This window comes from Myodes glareolus, chromosome 11 (assembly GCF_982192425.1).
Source record: "Myodes glareolus chromosome 11, mMyoGla1.1, whole genome shotgun sequence".
Lineage (NCBI taxonomy): Eukaryota > Metazoa > Chordata > Mammalia > Rodentia > Cricetidae > Myodes > Myodes glareolus.
The window spans coordinates 69,090,135-69,111,072 of record NC_142036.1 but is presented as its reverse complement, the minus strand read 5'-3'; the positions used below and the strand labels follow the sequence as shown (position 1 = coordinate 69,111,072).

General features: G+C 40.9%; 2 protein-coding genes across 3 annotated transcripts in view; one reads left to right on the top strand and one right to left on the bottom strand.

The window, feature by feature from the left end:
* Positions 1–5,371, bottom strand: part of LOC125387945 (uncharacterized) — a 29,889-nt gene extending 24,518 nt beyond the window's left edge. Inside the window, exon 1 of the mRNA XM_048415802.3 lies at positions 5,161–5,371. Within this exon, the coding sequence (XP_048271759.2) occupies positions 5,161–5,257 (97 nt within the window). The 5' untranslated portion in view covers positions 5,258–5,371. The remainder of the gene's footprint in view (positions 1–5,160) is intronic.
* Positions 5,372–5,408: 37 nt separating this feature from the next.
* Srp54 (signal recognition particle 54) overlaps positions 5,409–20,938 on the top strand; it is a 34,513-nt gene continuing 18,983 nt past the window's right edge. The window contains exons 1-5 of one of the 2 annotated variants that reach the window (XM_048415797.3): positions 5,409–5,549; positions 12,342–12,451; positions 14,342–14,433; positions 15,618–15,702; positions 20,333–20,437. In XM_048415797.3, the coding sequence (XP_048271754.1) occupies positions 12,374–12,451; positions 14,342–14,433; positions 15,618–15,702; positions 20,333–20,437 (360 nt within the window). In that variant the 5' untranslated portion in view covers positions 5,409–5,549; positions 12,342–12,373. Of the gene's footprint in view, positions 5,550–5,670; positions 5,912–12,341; positions 12,452–14,341; positions 14,434–15,617; positions 15,703–20,332; positions 20,438–20,938 lie in introns of those variants that run through there. The other variant, XM_048415796.3, reaches the window with a different exon arrangement.

Sequence of the window (20,938 nt, the reverse complement as noted above, 5' to 3'; positions counted from 1 at the left end):
GGGTCCTTTAGAAGAACAGCCAGTACAGTATTCTTAACCGCTGAGCCACCTCTCTAGCCCCCTTTGTCTCACTTTAACTAACTCAGAGACCGCGCTCACCTCCCATCACAAATGTTAACAATCTACCGAGTTCCTTGCTATAATATACCCCACATGACGGCTATAAAAAAAAATCTGTAATCTGTCATTTCCCTTCCTTACAATTTTTGGACAATTTCCCATCTCAATGTATCAAAATTCATTCTAAACTTTAAAAAGAAAATCTTTTTTCTTTTTTTTAATGATGTTTATTTAGCATGTATACAGTATTCTGCCTCCATGTATCCCTGCAGGCCAAAAGAGGGCAGTGGACCTCATTAGGGATGGTTGTGAGCCACCATGAGGTTGCTGGGAATTGAACTCGGGCCCTTCTGGAAGAAGCAACCAGTGCTCTTAACCTCTGTGCCATCTCTTCAGCCCTCCCCCCACAAAATCTTTTTTCATTTTACATACCAATCCCAGTTCCCACTCCTGCCCTTCCTCCCATTTCTTCTACCTTTCCCTCCACCCCACCCCACCCCCTATCTACTCCCCAGAGAGGAGTACACACTGCCGGAGGAAGACCCTTCCCACTATATCCAGACTGAGCAAGGTATCCATCCAAAGAGAATGGGTTCCAAAAAGCCAGTACCAGTAGTAGGGACAAATCCTGGTGCCACTGCCAGTGAACACAGAGTCTGCCCCAGCCACTGTCATCCACATTCAGAGAGTCTAGCTTGGTCCAATGCTGGCTCCTTCCCTGTCTAGATGGAGCTCATGAGCTTTCATTAGCTCAGGTAAGCTGTTTCAGTGGGTATCCACACCATGGTCTTGACCTCTCTGCTCATATTCTCATTCCTCCCACTCTTTAACTGGACTTTAGGAGACTTTTAAAGTCATAACACCAGAGTCCAACCAGTCTATTTGTTTTTAATTTAATCTTGAATTAACAAATAATCATTGTATATTTTTTCTGGGATACAATAAATACTTTGCAGAAGAATCAAAGCAGTTCAGTGATCTTATCTTTCGCCTCACTTATTTCTTGTTGGAAAGAACATTTTAAAATGTGCTATTAATAACTCTGAAATAGTTGGACAATAAAGACACACACCTTTAATACGAGCACTTGGGAGTCAGAGGCAGGTGGATCTGAGTTTGAAGTCAGTCTGGCCCACATCAAGTGAGTTCCAGGGCAGCCAGGGCTACATAGAGAAACCCGCCTCCAAGAAAGCACACAAACAAATTTCTGAAATAAATTTTGTATCCAGTGATCCACACCTCCCCCCTTTCAGTTCCATTTCCTACACTACATGTAGTGACTTCCACTCAATGCTATAGTTTTTCAAGTTTGGCAATTTCCTACTCTACAGAGTGCTAGCCTTTGAATGTGTTTGAACACCTGATCTTAGGAGTGTTGTTTTGGGATTTTGTGGAACTGGATGGAAAAAGTGCTGACCTGGCAGAAATATAGACTATAGGGGAGGAGATAAAAGAATAAAGGCCCCTGGTTCAGTCCATGATTGTGGCTTCCTGGCTGGCTGTGGAGATGAGTAACTAGCTCTCACCTACCATGTCTTCCTGTCTCCCTTAACTTAGTTACCTCTTGTGAGGTTTTCTGGGCCACAGAGATGAGAAAAGTAACACAATATTTGTCTTTCTGTGCCTGGCTTATTGCACACAACACAAAACTCTCTAGATTTATCTAAGTTAATGAAAGTTAACAGAAATTTCTTTTTAAAGGTTGAAGCTTAGTTTAGTGTAAACTGTGTGCTTAGATGTGGGAATCCCTAGGTTCAGTGCCACCACTCAAGCAAGCCGGCAGGTAAGGCAAGCAAACAACAAAGGCTGAACAATATTCTATTGTGTATATAAAATGTTAAAGCTCCATTTAGCTGGGCAGTAGGTGGCGCACGCCTTTAATCCCAGCACTCGGGAGGCAGAGGCAGGTGGATCTCTGTGAGTTCGAGGCCAGTCTGGTCTACAAGAGCTAGCTCCAGGCCAGGCTCCAAAGCTACAGAGAAACCTTGTCTTGAAACCCCCCCCCCAAAAAAAGGAAAAAAAAAGGTCCGTTTATAATGCTGAAATAAATACAGGGGTACAGATAGCTTTGATATACTAATTTTAATACCTTTGGATATATTTGCAGAGGTGGAATTGTTGAATAAGTTAATTCTATTTTTAGTGTTTAGAGGACCTTCCAAAACCACTTCCCAAAATGGCTATGCTAATGTAATTTACATTTCTATAAACAACATACAACAATGTCCCTTCACATTTTTGCTAACACTTGTCATTTTTGACCTTTTCGATAACAACCATTGTAAGAGATATGAGGTTAATTTCTCACTTTCTATTCTCATCATTCCCTAATATTTTTGCTCTAGAAGCATCTCAGCTGTTTTACAGGACTTCCTGTGCACACTGCTCCTTCCAACTCTGCCCTGTATCCCCCGGCTCGTCTCTGGTGAGCACGATGCATAAGGAGTACTAACTAGGTCATACACTTCTCACGCAGCCCTCATGCAAATTAAGGAGACTTCCACTTGCTGTCTTCTAAATACAACCACATGCTCTATAAACAACCCAGCAGGCATCACAAAACCACTAGAAAACTAGAAAGCAAGTGAACTGTTCCGCTACTACAGGATCCGAGGAGGTACACTGAGGTAAACTGCTTTTAAAACTTTAATAAAGCCTATTCATGGCATTAGCTGCCTGCAAACTAGAACCACCATTAAGCATACAAGGAAAACAAAACAAAACAACGAAGTAAACCTAAGGAACGCTCACTGTCTATGGCCAGAGACAGAGAAAAAGAATAGCAGAGCCTACCAGGGAGCCCCAGCCCGCACTCCACATAGGCAGGGTGGCGAATGTCCCATCCGTGGAGCCTGCTGTCTCGGGTCATCAACGCCCTGACACCTGCTCAGTAGCAGAAATCACAACGTGCTTGGTTTGACTTCCCTCATCAGTGAAAGGTGGCCTAGCAAGGTGACCCAGGAAAGTTCTACTCTTGTAGAACTGAGTACACAGGCAAGAAGAAAGGAGCGTCCCAGATGCCTACAAAGAAACCTCTACACAGGTCAATGAGAACAGAGAATTCTGGGAAGAGGAAAGCTTGGTCAGCAGTCCTGGTCCAGCCACAGAAGAAGTAAGATGTGACTGCCCCGCCACATGGCTAGCATGGACAAGAATAATGGGCTAATATAAGTTGTAAGAGTTAATAAGAAGCCTGAGATACTAGGCCAATCAATTTATAACTAAAAAAGAAAAAGAAACCTCTACAGCTAACATAATCAATGACTGAAGGAAAGGCAGTCCGTCTCGGCATTCTTACCTGGTAGAGTAAAGGTAGTAGTACTGGTCAACACGTCGGAAAAAGGAAAACCCATGGAGAAAATGGGGAAAGAAAAATGCATGCCTGTGACCAATACACAGGATGTCATGAAAATTCACAAAGCATTCCATATTTTTGAAGTTTTTTTTTCCTTCTAAGAAAGAACGTGAAGTGAGCTGGGGGACATGGGAGGAGTTGGGGGAAGGGAAAGAATATCACCAAAATATATTGAAAGAAATTTTCAAAATCAAGAATATTAAAAAAGGAAATCAAGTCTATACGGAGATGACATGATTATCCATGCAGAAAGAACTATGGGGTCTACTGAAAAATACCTAAAAATAGTCATTTCAGCAAGGTCACAGGTTACAAAACAACAGGCAGTTACCCTCACCTTTATATAGAGAAATGGAAATTAAAAGTACAATTTATGGGCTGGTCAGATGGCTCAGCAGTTAAGAACACTTGTTCTTAGAAGACCTAGGATCAAGAGGATCCAGGTCCAGAGACCCACATGGTGGCTTACAATCATCTGTCACCCTCTTCTGGTCTCTGCAGGCACATGCAAAACACTCATATACATTAAATAATAACGACAATAAAAGAACATTACACATTTAAAAACCCTACAATGTATAATAGCTCAAGAAAAAGATTTAGATATACTTTACAAAACAAGGGTTGAACCTATATAATGAAAGAAATCAAAGAAAACCTAACTAATTTTAGAAAGCATGCGTGCAAACGGGTTGGAACACAACATACAAATGAACATACCACATCTCCTAAAATGCTGCAATTTTCTTCTTTTGATTTTTTGAGACAGGGTTTCTCTGTGTTACAGTCCTAGCTGTTCTGGAATTAGCCCTTGTAGACCAGGCTGGCCTTGAACTCATAGAGATCTGCCTGATTCTGTCCCCTAAGTGCCGGGATTAAAGGCGTGTGCCACCAATGCCCAGTTTATGCAATTTTCTTAAACATCTAAGAGTTTATGGTTTGTTTTGTTTTGTTTTTTTCTAGGCAGGGTTTCTATGTATGACTCTGGCTGTTCTAGAACTCGCTAGGTAGAACAGGTGGCCTCAGAGATTCCCCAGAATTCTCAACTTCTTGTTAAATCCAGGCCCCCATTCTGGTAAACAGCCACATAGTCTCCTTTAATGTTGTTTTAAGTTTCAACATAAATATGACAATTGAAAATTGCTTTAACCTCAGGTCAGGCGGTGGTGGCGCACACCTTTAATCCCAACACTTGAAGGCGGAGGCCAGTCTAGGCTACAAGAGCTAGTTCCAGGACAGGCTCCAAAGCTACAGAGAAACCGTCTTGAAAAACAAAAAGAAAATTGCCTTCACCTCTGTAATTTTTGGTTTTACTTTTACTATTAACAGTTTAAAATTAGTCTTTTTGTCCATCCCACCCCCCCGAAAGATTTCCATTTTACCATGTATAAAAAAATAAATGTATAGCTACATAATGGCTTTTTGTTGTTATTTTTTTACCTTGAGGATAACTCTACTGCCTTAAACCTTTTTTTTTTTTGAACATTGCTATTCCAGGTAGAATCCGCCTGTGCGAGTAACTGAACAAAGAAGTTCTAGAAGCCTGTATGAATCAGCACAGGAATCACAAACCACCTAAAGTTGGTTCTCAGGCATCCATTCCTAAAATGTACTGTGATGACCAGGTGTGAGGTGTGCGATGGCCAATAGCTGCCTGGGAACTTGATGCATAGTCCCCGCCCTGTCCTGGTACCCCAAGATCAAAGCCAACAGCAAACGGCAGGGCTCTAGCTATGTCAGCTTACGAGTAGTTCTCATCCAGTGGAGCAGTGCTGGGACATCTGCTGGAGCCGTAGTACCGAGCAGCTGAAGCACAGCTCGACGAGCGGAGCCAAAGTCCATTCCGCTGCCTGCAAGCACAACACGAACACGTTCGCATTGAGCACGCGCAGACAGACCCCGCGCTCGCCGCCACCCCGCCCTCCGTGGAGACGTCACTCAAGAGGGCCGGGCCGCTAAGCCCCGCCCCTTCGGGGGATTCCCGCCTCTGGCGGTTGCGGAAGCCCCGGTCCTCTTGCACACTGTTGCCTAGTCGCTTTTTCTCCAGGTGGCTCTTCGAGTCCTGACTGTCCCCCGAGATAGCACCCGGAGAGGGCCGGTTTCGCCGTTAGCCTGCCGCCGCAGTGACGTATAGGTAGGTCAAAGGTCAGCCCAAGCAAAGCACGCCCCCAACCCTTAGCGTAAGCTGCCGCCGAAACGCGGCTTTGTGCCCCGGAAGCGGAAGTGTGTTTTCTCTACTAAGGGCTGGCCCACGCTGAGTGATGACGTCCCCTCATTGGGCGGAAGGTTCGGTGGCTGTCGTCGGCGTTCCAGCTGGTGGGAGTTGGCTTCACGGTGCTGGGCGCTGGGCCCCTTGTGTCTGTGGCTGGGAAGTTGGGCTGCGGGGTCGTCCCTGTCCTTCTGCTTCCAGTGTTCCTGGGTGTCATTCTGCGGCGCGGGGCCTCGCCACGGACTCGCCGGCCCTCGGGGGCCACGGCTTTAGTGGTGCCTTTTGCGGTGAGTGTGGGGGTTTTCCTCGCTCTGCGCTGCTGAGAAGGTAGCCGGGGCAGCCGGACCCCTAGTTTGGGCGAGACGCTTCTGCGGGAGTTTTCCCTCTTCGCCGCAGGCTGCGATCGCCGAGGCGGAGGTGCCCCAACACTTTTCTCTCTTGTCCCAAGTTTTACTAAAGGATGCGCTGTTTACCCTCTTAATTTGTCTTCAGATTTATCCAAGCCAAATAAGATGTAAGCATTTGTAGTCTCGATGGCTTTCCTGAACTAATTTAGATGAGGCTACTTGCTCAAAGCCTTCTGATGTGTACTGGATTTTGTTTTCCTTTTAGTTCTTAACATATTGTTCTTTCTGCGCGTAGTAGATCTTGGCTAAATGAATAAGGTAGTTCAGTGACAAAGATAAAATATAGTGACGACTTTGTTTTTTATTAGTTTACAGTACTGACAATGCATTTGTTTTTTTGAGACTCCACCCCCCCCCTTTTTTTTTGTTTTTCGAGACAAGGTTTCTCTGTATAACAACCCTGACTGTCCTGGAACTCGCTTTGTAGACCAGGCCGACTTTGAACTCACTGAGATCCATCTGTCTGTGCCACCACCTCTAAGTTTATATCGATTTTCTTGTTGCTAGTCTCACTTAGTTGTTATATATGCATTTGAACAAAATGTTTATGGGATTTTCTTTTCTTTTTTTTAAACTGTAAGGATAAAGTAATGAAGGACACAAGCCTCAACGTAGAGATGCTAGGAGTGCAGAGGAGGACAAAGCCCATACGTAGTATATCATAGCCTGACGAATAATGAGACAGTCTTTAGGCATGGAGAGGTATGGGATGAAAGTTAATTGCTCCTTAAGAGATTTGTCTGAACTACTTGCTGTTGAAATCAAGCGTCCATTTCCTAACAGGCTTATGAGGATGGAAGAGAGTTAGGTAGCACATTTAATACAATACCTAGGACATACCAGTAGTGTGCAAAAGAGGAGGGAGACGGTCCCTCGAACCTGTGCATCTCGACTTTTTGAGTCTGAATAGTCTTTTCTGACTTAATAAATAAAGAGTACTATACAAGGCGTGCTCCTGTACGTTCTGTGCCTGCTATGGTAGCTTTTTTTTTTTTGCTTTTAAGGGTAGATTTTTTTTTTTTTGTCAGTGTGCTTTTGGAGTAAAGACTTTTAGTCTCTTGAGATGATTTTGTCTTGGTTGATCTGCTCTTACATTTGCCCCTTATTGCGAGAATGCATGATCTTCATCTGTTCCCCTTGAGTGTGCTCACCTACATGTGTTGTGTCCATGCATTATTCCCATAGGCCATGTCTTTTTTTTTTTTTCCTTAGCCTTCAATTTGAGAGTTTTGCACTTTCTGTGGACTCAGTAGGCCCAAAGCAAGTTCACTGCTTCCATCTCCCGTTTTCCGCCAGGTTGTGTGCTATATATGTTGAAATGTATAGAAGCAATGTGTTTTTTGTTGTGTAATGTGTATGTTCAATTTTTAAAAAGACTAAGCCACATGTGCCTGGCTGCTTTGTAGGCTGGGAAATAATTTGAGCACAGGCATTGGAGGTGAGCCTGGGCATCATTATCAATACCCCACTCCTAAAATACGCATCAAAGCAGTGTAATAAAAGGAACACTTATCTAGACATTTTACTTAAGTTGTAGGACATTATGAAAAACTAAGACTCTTGGATTTTTTTTTTTTTCTGTATTGATCTTTCTAACTTTCACAGCAGCTTCCTTTTGCTTCCCGTTCGTTGGTTAATGCTGTTGTTAGCCGCCTGGCTATTCGAGAAACGCTGGAATAACTTTTGCCTTGTTCCTCTTCTTTTCACAACCATTTGGTAACGAGTCCTGTAGACTGTCTCGTGTATTTGTTGTTGTTAAGGACCACTTTTATTTCTCTTGTAAACTTTGGGAGTATGGCTAGTATTTGTAGATTTCTGACTCTCGGGTTTTTTTCCATTGGGTGCATTTGCTGTTGGTTCCAAAGATGTTTTTATTCCAGATATACAGGTACATATGTTTATGTGTGGACATACAGTTTTTGTTTTCCTTTTTGAGGCTAGATCTTAATATGTTGCCTTGGCTGACCTTGGAGCCATGGTCTCAAGTGATCCTCCTGGTAAAATAAAGTATACCTGTAATGTTTCTCTACCTAAGATATTTTAAAAGTTGAGGACAAGCTGGGCGATTGTGGTGCACTACTTAATCTCAGCACTGAAGAGGCAGGCAGATCTCTGAGTTCGAGACTAGCCTGGTCTATGGAGTGAGTTCCAGGACAGCCAGGGTACAGAGAGGAACCCTATCTTGAAAACAAAACAAGCAAACATTGAAGACAGTTTCATTCCTGTGTTTGACTTGAGGAACACTGCTGAGTGCAGAGATCGCTAGACCTGGCCGCACCTCAGGGTCTATAATGGCTTACTTTGCTTTTCTAAACAAGAGTTTAGATAGGACTGCTTCTCTAAAACATTTTATTGTTTTTCGCTCTGATGTCATTGTCCCTGGAGACTCTGACAGGATTTTATTTTGAGCTGATAGGCACTGTATAAATGTAACTAATGGAGCATTGCTTGTGCCTTCCTCTCCTTTTCCGTTCTCCCCATCAGTGCTCTCTTCAGTTTCAAAAGCAGCAACTATTTCCAAGGTTTTTGTGTTTTGTTTTGTTTTTGCAGTTTTCCTTTTGGCAACATTTTGTTCTTGTAAGTTTTTTTTTCTTCTTTTCTTTTCCTTTCTTACCCCCCCCCCCCCGCCCCTTTTCCCCTTTTCCCTTTTTCCTTTTTCTTTTCTTCACAGGATCTTACTATGTAGCCCTGGCTGGCTAGAACTTGCTATTTAGATCACACATGTAGGGCACCGAGGTCTTCTAGGAGTCTCCCTTCCAAAGTAAAAGCTGTGCACTACTACACTCACCCTTTTGTTTTTGTTAGTTACTATTCTCGTTGTTTATTGGGTGTGGTATGGGGAAGGGAGGGAGGTATATGTTTATGTGTTTGAGCATGTGTACATGTGTCTGCAGGTCTGAAGAAGAAGCTAGAAGAGACTGTTGGATGTCTTCTTCTGTTCCTCCTTGCCTAAATCCTACCTAACAGGGTCTTTTTTTCTTTTTATTGTAAAATTTTTTTAAAGTTATTTTTTAATTTTTGAGATTATAATATAATTTTTTAATTTCCTCCTTCCCTTTCCTCCCAGTAAATCCTCCTATATACCCTTGCTCACTTTAAAATTCATGGCTTTTTTATTAATTGTTGTTACATACATGTATGTATATGTATATATTCCTAAATACATAAATACACCCGTCTCTATATGACTTGTATGTAGGTTTTCAGGTCTGACCATTTGGTATCAGATAACCGGTTGGTGTGTTTGTCCATGAGAAAGACTGTTTCTCCTGCTCTGAGCATTCCTTAGTTTCCTGTAATTCCTGTGTAAGTTGAGGCCAGCTGAGAGCTGTTGGTTACTGCAGGGTGTGTACCACTACTGCACCCTTGCTATATCATCATACCATACCAGTTGCTCTGCTTTATAACAGTTATAGCTGGGTAGGACCATTGGTTGCTTCCCTCCTTTTGAAGCTTGCGTGGAGCCCTCTGCTATCCAGAAAGCTAGTCTTCAGGGAGGGAGATTTCTGCTCCGAGGTCTTTGGGCCCTGTGTCTGAACTACTTCTGGAGCGGGGAGCAACCAAGGGCGATAGCAATAGCCCTTCATGTTTTGGGAGTCTCTTGCACAACCCAAAAGAAGCCTTCTCATGCATGGTGTTGCATTTTTATTAGATGGTCTTTGGTTCTTGGAGGGAACATTGTTAGTCTAGATGAGAAAATTTCATTTAAACTATATATGTATATTTATATTATATTGTATTTTTTTTTGTTTTGTTTTTGGGTAGAGTGTTAACAGTATGACTTCTTTCAAACACCCTTATTTTGGTTGTTTTACCCTCCTGTGTAACTCGAATTCTGATTGGTCTTAATAATAAAAACCTGAAAAAAACAAAGCAAAACAAAACAAAATAAAAACCTGGAGTCAGATATTAGGGGTGAAAGACCAGAGAAGCAGTGCAGCCAGCCTTTTACCTGTACTGAATCTTCAGACTGCACCTCTGACTACATCTGAGCTCCTGTCTCCTACCTTATATTCCTCTCTCTACCCAGCCACATCACTCCTGTCTCCACCTCCCTAAATTCTGTCATTAAAGGTGTGTGAATCCCAAGTACTGGGATTAAAGGTGTGAGCCACCACCGCCTGGCTCTGTTTCTCTTTTAGACTGGCTCAATTTCACGTAGCCCTGGGTGGCCTTGAACTGACAGAGATCCTTTGCCTCTGGCTGGGACTAAAGGTCCGCCACCCTGCCTGACCTCTACGTCTTAGCTCTGCCCTCTGATCTTCAGGCAACTTTATTTGTTAGATTACAAACAAAATATCACTACATTCCTGTCCGTCCTCTCTATTTATCCCCCTCCTCTACCTAATTAGAATCCTGTTTTTCCTCTCCTCCCCCTCTGATCACTTGTACCCTAATATACCCCTCTCTACTCCTTCCCCACCCCAGCAGTGAGCCCTTTTCCCTTTCGTGGTTTCTACAGTTACTTTAGGCTGTGTCCACCTTGTTTTTTGAGATAGGGTCTCTTGCTGGCCTGGCACTGGCCAAGTAGAATAGTCTGGCTGGAAGCCCCTGAGTTCTACCTATTTCCACACCCCCAGCACTGAGATTGCGTGTATGTGTAACCACAGCCTGGCTATTTTATATGGGTTCCTGGAATCAAATCCAGGTCATTGTGTATATAGGGCACTTCAGTGGCTGAGCTATCTCCCCACATCCTTTAGACAACTTTAGTATATCAAAATATTGTTGCTGGGCATAATTAAACAAAATCTCAATTACTCTTGATTCTTGGCTATATTTTTACCAAGAGTTTTAAGATATGAAAAAAGGTTTGGACTCAAGTCCTCATGATTGTGTAGCGAGCACTTTTCCACGTGAGCTCTCTCTCCCGCCAACTTCATAGGCTAATGCAAGAAAACGTAGAGAAAACTTCAGCTAGGCTAGTCATTATAATGCAGCCTGCAACGCCAGCATTCAGAAGAGACCTAGGCAAAGGGTCAACCTGGGCTACAGAACAGGCTCTGTTTTAAAAGAGAAGGGTATTCCATCCCCCGGAACCCCACCCATCCTCTGGAGTTTTCCTCATATTTCCTTAATAAATTCATGCTTGCTCTGAAAATAAATACAATTTTAAATGATAATGAGGTGTCTGGGAAATGGCCCAATGCCTAAGAGCATGTGCTATGCAAGCTCGAGGATCCGAGTTTAAATCCCCAGTACCCACGTGAAAGCTGTGTGCGCCTGTACACCACCACTTGGGGGAGCTCAGGCCCAGCCAGCTAGCCAGAATGGTGGGCTTCAGGTTTAGTTAGAGCCCCATCCCAAACATCACATGGTCTTGCTCATCTAAGGCTTACAGCTCCAGATCTTCAGATGAGCTGTAAACCACCAAGTGAGTGCTGGGAATTAAACCCAGAACGTCTGCAAGAGCTAGTGTTCTTAACTTGTGAGCCACCTCTCCAGCCCCTAGATTCTAACTTTTTAAAATGGAGGATGTTCTTTTTATGATGTCACCTTAAGTTCATTGTGGTGACACAGATAGGACATTACTGATAGCAGTAATAAAAGGTGACGAGTAGAAGCATCCCACTTCTGCCATGAATTGACTCAGCTTATTGGATATGGGATAAGAAATAAATCTTGAATCTTTTCCATGAAGTAGTTGCTCTTTGAGGTTAAACAACCATGTAACTTTAAAAAACAACAAAAGAACCTTTGCTCAAGGTAAACAAAACTTTTCTCATTTTCATCATGTCAGCAATAATTTAAAATTTAATTTAAATTTTTAATTTTTTTTAAGATAGGATTTCGCTGTATCATCCTGGCTGACCTCCAACTCAGAGACTTGTCTGCCTCTGTCTCTTCTGTGGATTAAAGGACTGTACCACCATGTCTAGCTTTAATTTTTATTTTATTTATTTATTTATTTATTTATTTTTGGGACAGGGTTTCTCTGTAGCTTTGGAGCCTGTCCTGGAACTAGCTCTTGTAGACCAGGCTGGCCTTGAACTCACAGAGATCCTCCTGCCTCTGTCTTCTGAGTGCTAGAATTAAAGCCATGTGCCACCATTGCCTGGCTTATTTGACATTTTAAATCTGACAATTTATGTATAAGATTCTCTAGATATGTAAATGTAAGGCATCATAATCAAGTAGACATTTTATCTTTCGGATATGCATGTATTAAAGTTGCAGGTTGAGGTTATAAAAGCGTATAAATAACAGTATTTAAACTTTCAAGTACTTTAATTTGAATTTAAGTATTCTTTTTCTTTAGTTAGGACTTAATGTAAAATGGTTTTCAATTTCTGTTTTCTTTCCTTTCTAGAGTTCTCATAAGTACATCTTAAAACCTTCAAGATGGTTCTAGCAGATCTTGGAAGAAAAATAACATCAGCATTACGCTCATTGAGCAATGCCACCATTATCAATGAAGAGGTATGAAAACACAGTGTGATCATTTGTGTGCATTGTTACTAGGATGTGAGAGCTGGACTAAATAATGATCTTTAGAGTTGTGATTTAATACTGTAAATATTATAACAGTAAGAAGTGCCTTTTACTAAAACATAATTACCCTGTTATTTCACACACACCCCTGCCCCGAAACAGGGTGTCTCTGTGTCACAGTCCTAGCTGTCCTGGAACTAGCTCTTGTAGACCAGGCTGGCCTGCCTTGACTGCAGAGACCCCTCTGACTCTGCCTCCCATTAAAGTTGTGATCCACCACCACCTGGCTTCACTTTTTTTTTAACCTTAAATTTTTTATTTTAACTATGTTTATGTCTATGAGGTTATGTGCACACCAGTGCAGGTGCGCAGGGAAAGTTTAAGTATCGGAGCTCGAGAGCTGCCCCAAGTGCTCTCAGCCGCTGAGCCCTAGCTCCTGCCATTGTTTCACCTTAATAGTCAGAACTTAAATCACAACTTAAATTGTTGCTTAGTCTTATAACCCACACTAACTAAAACAACAGCTTTTTAAGCAATATTTAATGTTCTATAGCCTTTATTCTTATTCTGGTAGAGAAACAGGACTGAGAAAGATGACAAATTCTACATTTGGTGTTCAGAAAGTTGAGACAGGAGGATCTCAGTTTATGAGTTCAAGATAAACTTATTTATAATGCATACAACATTCTGTTTTCATGTACGCCTGCACTCCAGAAGAGGGCACCTGATCTAATTATAGGTAGCTGTGAGCTGCCATGTGGTTGCTGGGAATTGAACTCAGGACCTCTGGAAGAGCAGCCAGTGCTCTTACCCGCTGAGCCATCTCTCCAGTCCCGAGACTTTTTTTTTCCTTTTAAAGCATTCCCATCTTTCCACACACTCCCCCCAAAAAAATAGAGACAAAGGAAGTCAGGTGTGACGACATGCCTCTAGTCTCAACACTTAGAATGTAGAGGAAAGAGGATGGAGACAAGTTCAAGGCCAGCCATGGCTATATAGTGAGACACTGTCTCAGAGGGGTGGGGACTGGTGAATCAATGTGTGAAGTACTTGGTGGAAGTGGAGCAGCCATTTCTCAGTTGACAGGTTTTCTAGCCTTGGTGTTCCACTAGCAAATGAACCAAACCATCTCTCTGGTGGACAATCAGTTCTAGACAGTACCCCTTGATGATTGCTGGAGAATTCTCTAGGTCTCAGGAGGGTGTACAGGGGACAATTCTATTCAATTGAAGGCCTGTATTTACAGGCATTTTGCTGGCACAAAGGTCAAGCAGTGAACAAAACAGAAATTCTTCCCCTTAATGCAGCTTTTCTACTGTGCATGTTCCTGTTTGAGTGAGTGGTTGAAGCTTTATCTTTTCTTACAGTGCTTATAGTTCATGACCTTCTAATCACAGTGCCTGCATCTCCACACTCTTGTGATAGGGAATCTTCAGTGGAAAATAGACCCTTTTTCTACTTTATTTCTCTTGATATATAGGAATTGAAAGACTAGAAGTTGCCTTCTGTTTTCCATACTGCTCCAATTAGGAAAAGCATATGCTGCAAATATAGGTATCAAAATTCTTCAGTGATTTAGGAAACACTGTGGGCAATATCTGTTGTTCCTTTGGTATTGTTTTTATTATTAATGCTTTAATAAGAACAAAAATGTGATGATTAATACTTGGTTATTAATACCTTGCAAAACTAAATGCCATGCCTTATTTTGATAGAATGACTTGATATTTAATAATAATTTTTCTCCAAAGGTAATGGAAAATCTTATATCTCCTCCAATAGTATTGCTATATCTTTATTAACTAGTACATGATACATGATCAGCTGTTTTTATGTTGCTGAAGTAAAACATTAAACATATTTCAATTTTATTTTCAGGTATTAAATGCTATGCTAAAAGAAGTATGTACAGCATTATTGGAAGCGGATGTTAATATTAAACTAGTGAAACAATTAAGAGAAAATGTTAAGTAAGTTGAATTAATTGTGTAAAACAGTAAAAACTAAGTTTGGTTTGCTGGGATTGAGGAGTTAATTAGTAAAGTTTGCTTTATTATGAAATACTTCTGTATGGCACTGGAATGATTTAGAACTCCTGTATCAGAAAACTGCCTGTGGAGATATCTCATGCCTGGGAGACTGAGACAAAAGAAGTTCCATGAGTTCAAGGCTAGCCTTATTTATATAATGAGTCTCAGGTCAGCCTTGACTGGAAGATTTAATGGAGGGAAGAGAAGGACTGTATATTTCCATAATGATGGTGAACATGCCAAGGATAACTCATCTTATTGCAGATTTTCTTCTTGTCGTCTTTATTTGGGTGGATTCAGTCATTTATTATGGTTAGGATATAATTTTATTGTAAGAGCTTTTTTTTTAAAAGATTTATTTATTAAGTATACAGTGGTCTGCCTGCATATGTCCCTCCAGGCCAGAAGAGGGCAGCATACTTCATTATAGATGGTTGTGAGCCACCATATGGTAGCTAGGAATTGAACTGAGGACCTTTGGAAGTATAGCCAGTGCTCTTAACCTCTGAGCCATCTCTCCAGCCCTGTAAGAGCTTTTTAACAGTTTGGTTTCTTCATGCAAGTGTGGTAAGATTGAATGAGTCAGCCTTCTTTGTGATTGAAGAATTATATTCTCCTTTGTCCTCCATTTTGGTTTCTCTGTTCCTGTTTGAAGGAGTACTGTGTGGTCTTTGTACTATATCCATTGGGGGAGGCATACGAACCATATAGGCCCTCTAAAATTTCTTGAATCCTAATCCTAGCATTCCTTCTTTCTAAACTGATAGTCTGGGAGAAGATACAGAACTACTAGCATTTAAGAATTTAGAACTAGAAAGTCAGTGTGATTCTCTGTATAAAATTTACAAGCTTCAAGAAAAATAAAATTAATATTTTATAGTTATATCCAGAGAAATTAGTATTTATGCATTGAACTGAAAGTCTTTAAAACTAACCAAAGTTTTACATCTAGTATTTTATGGTACAGTTCTCTGTGGTATAATCTTATGAATCTATAATAATTATGTGGATGTTAATTAGACTATTAATTTGAATGATTGAATACCTTTATATTCTGTGGGATAGAAATACTTTCAGATTATCTTAACTGACTTTTCTTCTTACTCTAATTGTCACTTATGAAGGTCTGCAATTGATCTTGAAGAGATGGCATCTGGTCTGAACAAAAGAAAAATGATTCAGCATGCTGTATTTAAAGAACTTGTAAAGGTAAAAATATTTGAAAATTATGAGACTATCAACTCAATGAATAAAACTTTAGGATTTTAAATGAACACAGTTTTTGAGTCCCTTCTAATATATCTTATGGACAGTTCATCTGTATTGAAATATAAATTCGAACCGGCAAGATGCTTTTCTGTTAAAGGTGTCTCCTGCTAAGACTAGCAGCCTGAATTTGATCCTGGAACCTATGTGGTGGAAGGAGAGACCCGACCACTCTAGTTGTTCCCTGACTTTCACATGTGTGTCATGAGACATGTGCACAGACAGACACACATACACATAGGGAAAACAACGTTAGAAGAAAAATAAATGGGAGAGCTTTTTTTAACTTTTCTGAAAATGGGCTATTTTAAAAAATGTTTGTGTGTGAGCCTGGCAAGATGGCTCAGCAGTTAAGAGCACTTGTGCTTTTTCAGAGAACCCGGGTTCAATTCCTGCCATCCACATGGTTCACAACTCCAGGGGATCTGATGCTCTCCTCTGACCACCACAGGCACCACATGGTGCATACATACATTCAGGCAAAACACACATAAAGTGAATAATATAAAAAATTAATATCAAGAGCCAGGAGGTGGTGACGCACATCTTTAATCTCAGCCTTGAAAGGCAGAGGCAGGCGGATCTCTGAGGTTGTGACCAACCTAGCCTATAGATGTTAGTTCCAGAATAGCCAGAGCTATGCAAAGATACCCTGTTTTGAAAAAAACAAAACAAAAAAATTAATAAAAAGCAAGGTAGATAAAAATTGTTTGAAAAAATGTTTTTGTGCAAATGTGTGTGTTTGTCTGTGGATATGAGCGTGTGATTTCTAGTGCCTGCAGGTGTCACAGGCTTTGGATTTCCCTGGAGCTGGAGGCACAAGTGGTTGTGAGCTACCTAATGTAGGTGCTGGGAAACGAATTTGAGTCCTTTGTAAGAATTGTCCTCAACTCTGGAGCATCAAGAACTAAATTGGGAAGCATTTGTTGTAGCTTTTTTATTCTAGGTAGTATGCCAGGTGGACATCAGAGATCACACTGGTTCTTATCTCAGAGAAGCTTGTGCCCTAGCATATATATATGCAAAGTTAAAACTGTTTCATAGTAATGCTAAAGCATTATTTACTCTAGTGTGACCTGCTGGGGATTAAATTTAGGTACTTGCACTTGTTAAACATATGCTGTGTCATTGAGCTATGCCTCTAGCTTCCACTCTTTGCCTTTTTATACAGCCTGACTGTTGTTTTAAACAAAATCTCAATTGTTTGATTTAACCAGTAAAGACTTGGGAGCTAGATGCTGGAGTGTAAGCCTGCTGGCTCAGAGAGGCAGAGCAAGCGTCCAGCTTACGTTCTTTAGCTGACTTTCCAGAAACCACCTTTTTTCCTGCAGCATCTCAGGCTGCCTGTTCCTCCCTTCTACTTTCTGTGCATCTCTTGTCTTAGTCCTCCTGCCACCCTCCCCCCATTCGCTATGGTTTTCTTAACAGTTCTTTGTTCACTTGTCTACTGGTTGCTTACTCCGCCTCTTGACCTATGGCTGACTTTATTTAATCCTGTTTATAATATTCAAGCAGAAAGCTCTTAGATTAAAGGTGTGTGTTAGAGCTGAGCCATGCCACAGTTAGAAACAGGTTTTCCAGTAAATAACACAATCTTGGGGTTCGTGATATGATTGGCTATTCTGCAACATGACAGCTTGCTGTTGTGAATCAAGACAGTAACACCAGCTAATCACGGAGGCACACACCCGTGATCCCATTCCTTCCTCCCTAGATCTGTTGAGCATAGGGACCCTTCGCTACATTTTCTTCCATTCTTTACACATCATGACAGATTGCTCAGCTGTCTATTTTTACTGAATAATTTTTAAATAAAACAGGAAGGCAGAGGCAGGTAAATCTATGAATTTGAGTCCAGTCAGGCCACATATTGAGACTGTCACAAACAATAGACAAAAAGACAGTAATACCAGCCAAACTGTATTATTGGTGACTATACACTTTACCAGCAAGAACTTAAATTGCCAGCTTTCACTTAAGGAAATCCTTCTCAAAGCAGTAGATATTAATTGTGTTAAATTGTGACTATTGACTATGCGTATATCTACTTAAGGTGCTGTGGATGAAGTGGGAAGTATGTAAAGTTCGGTGCTGTACTCTCAAATCCTCTTAAAGCTCAGCTCAGTTGCAAACTAAAGTTCTGCTTGCATAGAGCACCATTTTGTGTGAATGAGAAATAGGCATATAATCTGGTTATTCTGACCGGATTTAGTTTGGCAGAATTATTTCCCAAAGTGAAATGAACTTGTCACTTTAAGGAAAGTAACTGACAATATTGCAGCTGTTGATAAAATTCAAGATGAAATTATCTGTGAAAATATATGAACTAGGGGACCCTAGTTTGAATCTCCAACACCATACCAAAAAAAAAAAAATAGTAGCTGTAACTCTAACATGAATTTGAAAGAATCCTAATGGATTTTTTTTCTGATGAAATTAGTACTGATTCTTTTATTCTTTATTTTTTTAAAAATATTTCATTTATTTATTATGTATGTAGTGTTCTGCCTGCATGTATGCCTGCAGGTCAGAAGAGGGCACCAGATCTCATATAGATGGCTGTGACCCACCATGTGGTTGCTGGGAATGGAACTCAGGACCTCCGGAAGAACAGCCAGTGCTCTTAGCCACTGAGCCATCTCTCAGCACCTTCCCCACCCCCACCTCCTTTTTTTGAGACAGGGTTTCTTGTGTAACAACAGCCTTGTCTGTCATGGAACTCCCTCTGTAGACCATGCTGGCCTTGAACTCACAGAGATCTGCCTGCCTCTGCCTCCCAAGTACTGGGATTAAAGGTATGTGCCATCACCATCCAGCAGAAAACTCAAGATTTTTAATGTTTGATTCACTTCATTACTGAATAATAATGTGAGATTTACATAACTCGATAAACTAATGTGTGGTGTTACAGAACCATGCACTAGGATGGGTAATATCTTTGCTAAGTAAGTAGTGTCAGTTCCAGTACAGCAGACCTGTGGTTTATATGGCTTCAGATTACACATTGCAGCTACCCTTACAAATGAAGTGTTAAAGGAATTTTCATACTAGAAGGTTGGAGACTTGTTTCAGAGTGTAGGAGGAGGGAAACAAATTTTTTAAATGTCCAGTAATTATAGACAGCTGAGTTATTCTGCCATGAGGTATATAGAATAGAGGTGAATGCAGGGCAGACTTCTATACTGAAAAGATGTAGGAGAAAGGGAAGTGGATTTGTTTTAAGATAGATTTTGCCCATTTTAGAAATTTTCCAAAGTTGTTAACTTGTTTGGAAAATGGATAAGAAAGTGTTTTGATTTGTTTTCCCGTCTCTTTCCCAGTCTTCCCTGAAACTCATGTATGATACCTTGATGGTGTTGTCTAGATGAGCGTGGCAGACTTCCTCAAGGGTGTTAGATATCCTGAACCACGTAGTTTTCTAATGTAAAGGTAGTAAATGAATGGCCATAGCTGTCTTCCACTAAAGGTTTATCTATACCAGGGTTGGCAGTTCACCCTGTAATCCTAGCGCTCAAGCGCTGTAGCAGGAGTTCTAGTGCACCCTGGGTTACGCAGTGAGTTTCAGATCAGTCTAAGTTACAGAATGACTGTCCTGGAACTCAGCCTGTAGACAAGGCTGGCCTCAAATTCACAGATTCCCTTCTCTCTGCTCTCCCCAGGGCTGGGATTAAAGGTGTAAACCACCACCTCCAAGCAGCTTTTTTTTATTTTAATTTTATTTAAGAAGAAAGACAAGGGGCTGGAGAGATATGACTGAGAGGTTAAGAGCACTGGCTTTTCTTCCACAGGTCCTGAGTTCAATTCTCAGCCACCACATGGTATCTCACAATCATCTATCATAAAATCTGGTACCCTCTTCTGGTGTGCAGGCATGCATGCAGACAGAGCACTGTATACATAATAAATGAATAAGTCCTTAAAAAAAATTTACAAAATGTATATACTGGCTGAATTTGAAGATGTAGTCTATGAGAAAAGAAAATATAAAATCTCATATAGATTGCATGCTGAAATGATGTTTGGGTAATAAAAATGTATAAAAGCTAAATAATAAAATATTTTGTTTTATGTATTATGAGAAATTTTTATGTATTATGAGAAATGTAGAAATTTTTATGTGTTATGAGAAATGTAGAAAACTACACCATTTATTTATGTGTGTGTGTGAACTTAAGAGAGTTGGCTGTTTCCCTCCATCCTGGGGATTAAACTCAAGTTATCAAGTTTGATAATCATCTTTACCTGTTGAGCCATTTCACTGGCCCCTAAATTTGAATTTATATGGGGTGTACAGGTGCATTTGTGTTGTTGTGCTACAGATATATGATACAGATGAGCTTCTTATCTCTAAGTTGCTTTGATATGAAAGGCCTGAGTATGACTTCAGCACCGCAATATTTTGTAAAACTCTTAAATTTCACCCTGCATGCTGGGGACTTGTAGAGTTGCCTAAGAATGTTGGGATTATGGTGGTTTGAATAAAATGGAAACATCCTTAGCTTGATGTTTATAATTTAATGTTACGGGATTTTGCCTGTCACGTTGGTCCGACATTTTTGTTTTTGGTATATAGCTTGTAGACCCTGGAGTTAAAGCATGGACACCGACTAAAGGAAAGCAGAATGTTATCATGTTTGTTGGATTGCAGGGGAGTGGTAAAACAACAACATGCTCGAAGGTAAACACCTGGAATATGACATATGGAAGATATCGTTGTATGAAGTTTTATTTTAAAGCTAAGCTATATATTGTTGTTTTATTTTGTTACTCTATGTATCTGCTCTGCTTTTGTAATATTTTTGTAGGACATAAAGTGGAGTCCTATAGTCTCCTATGATATTTGTCAGAATGTTAGACTTCTAAGCCAGGTGTGGTGATGTGCACCTGTAGTCCCAGACACTTGTGGAGGTGGGAGGGTCTGGATTTCAAGATCATTCTCAGCTACATGATGAGTTTGAGGTCTGCCTTAGCTATATGAGACCCTCTCAAACTATGAAACATAATGTTAATTCTGGTTTCTTTTGAAAAAGAAAAGAAAATTCCTGTCCTTAAAGAATGTAAGTATGGCCAAGTGGTGGCACATTCCTTTAATCCCAGCACTCAGGAGGCAAGGCCAGACCTCTGTGAGTTCAAGGCCAATCTGGTATATAGAGCAAATTCCAGGACGGACAGGGCTGTT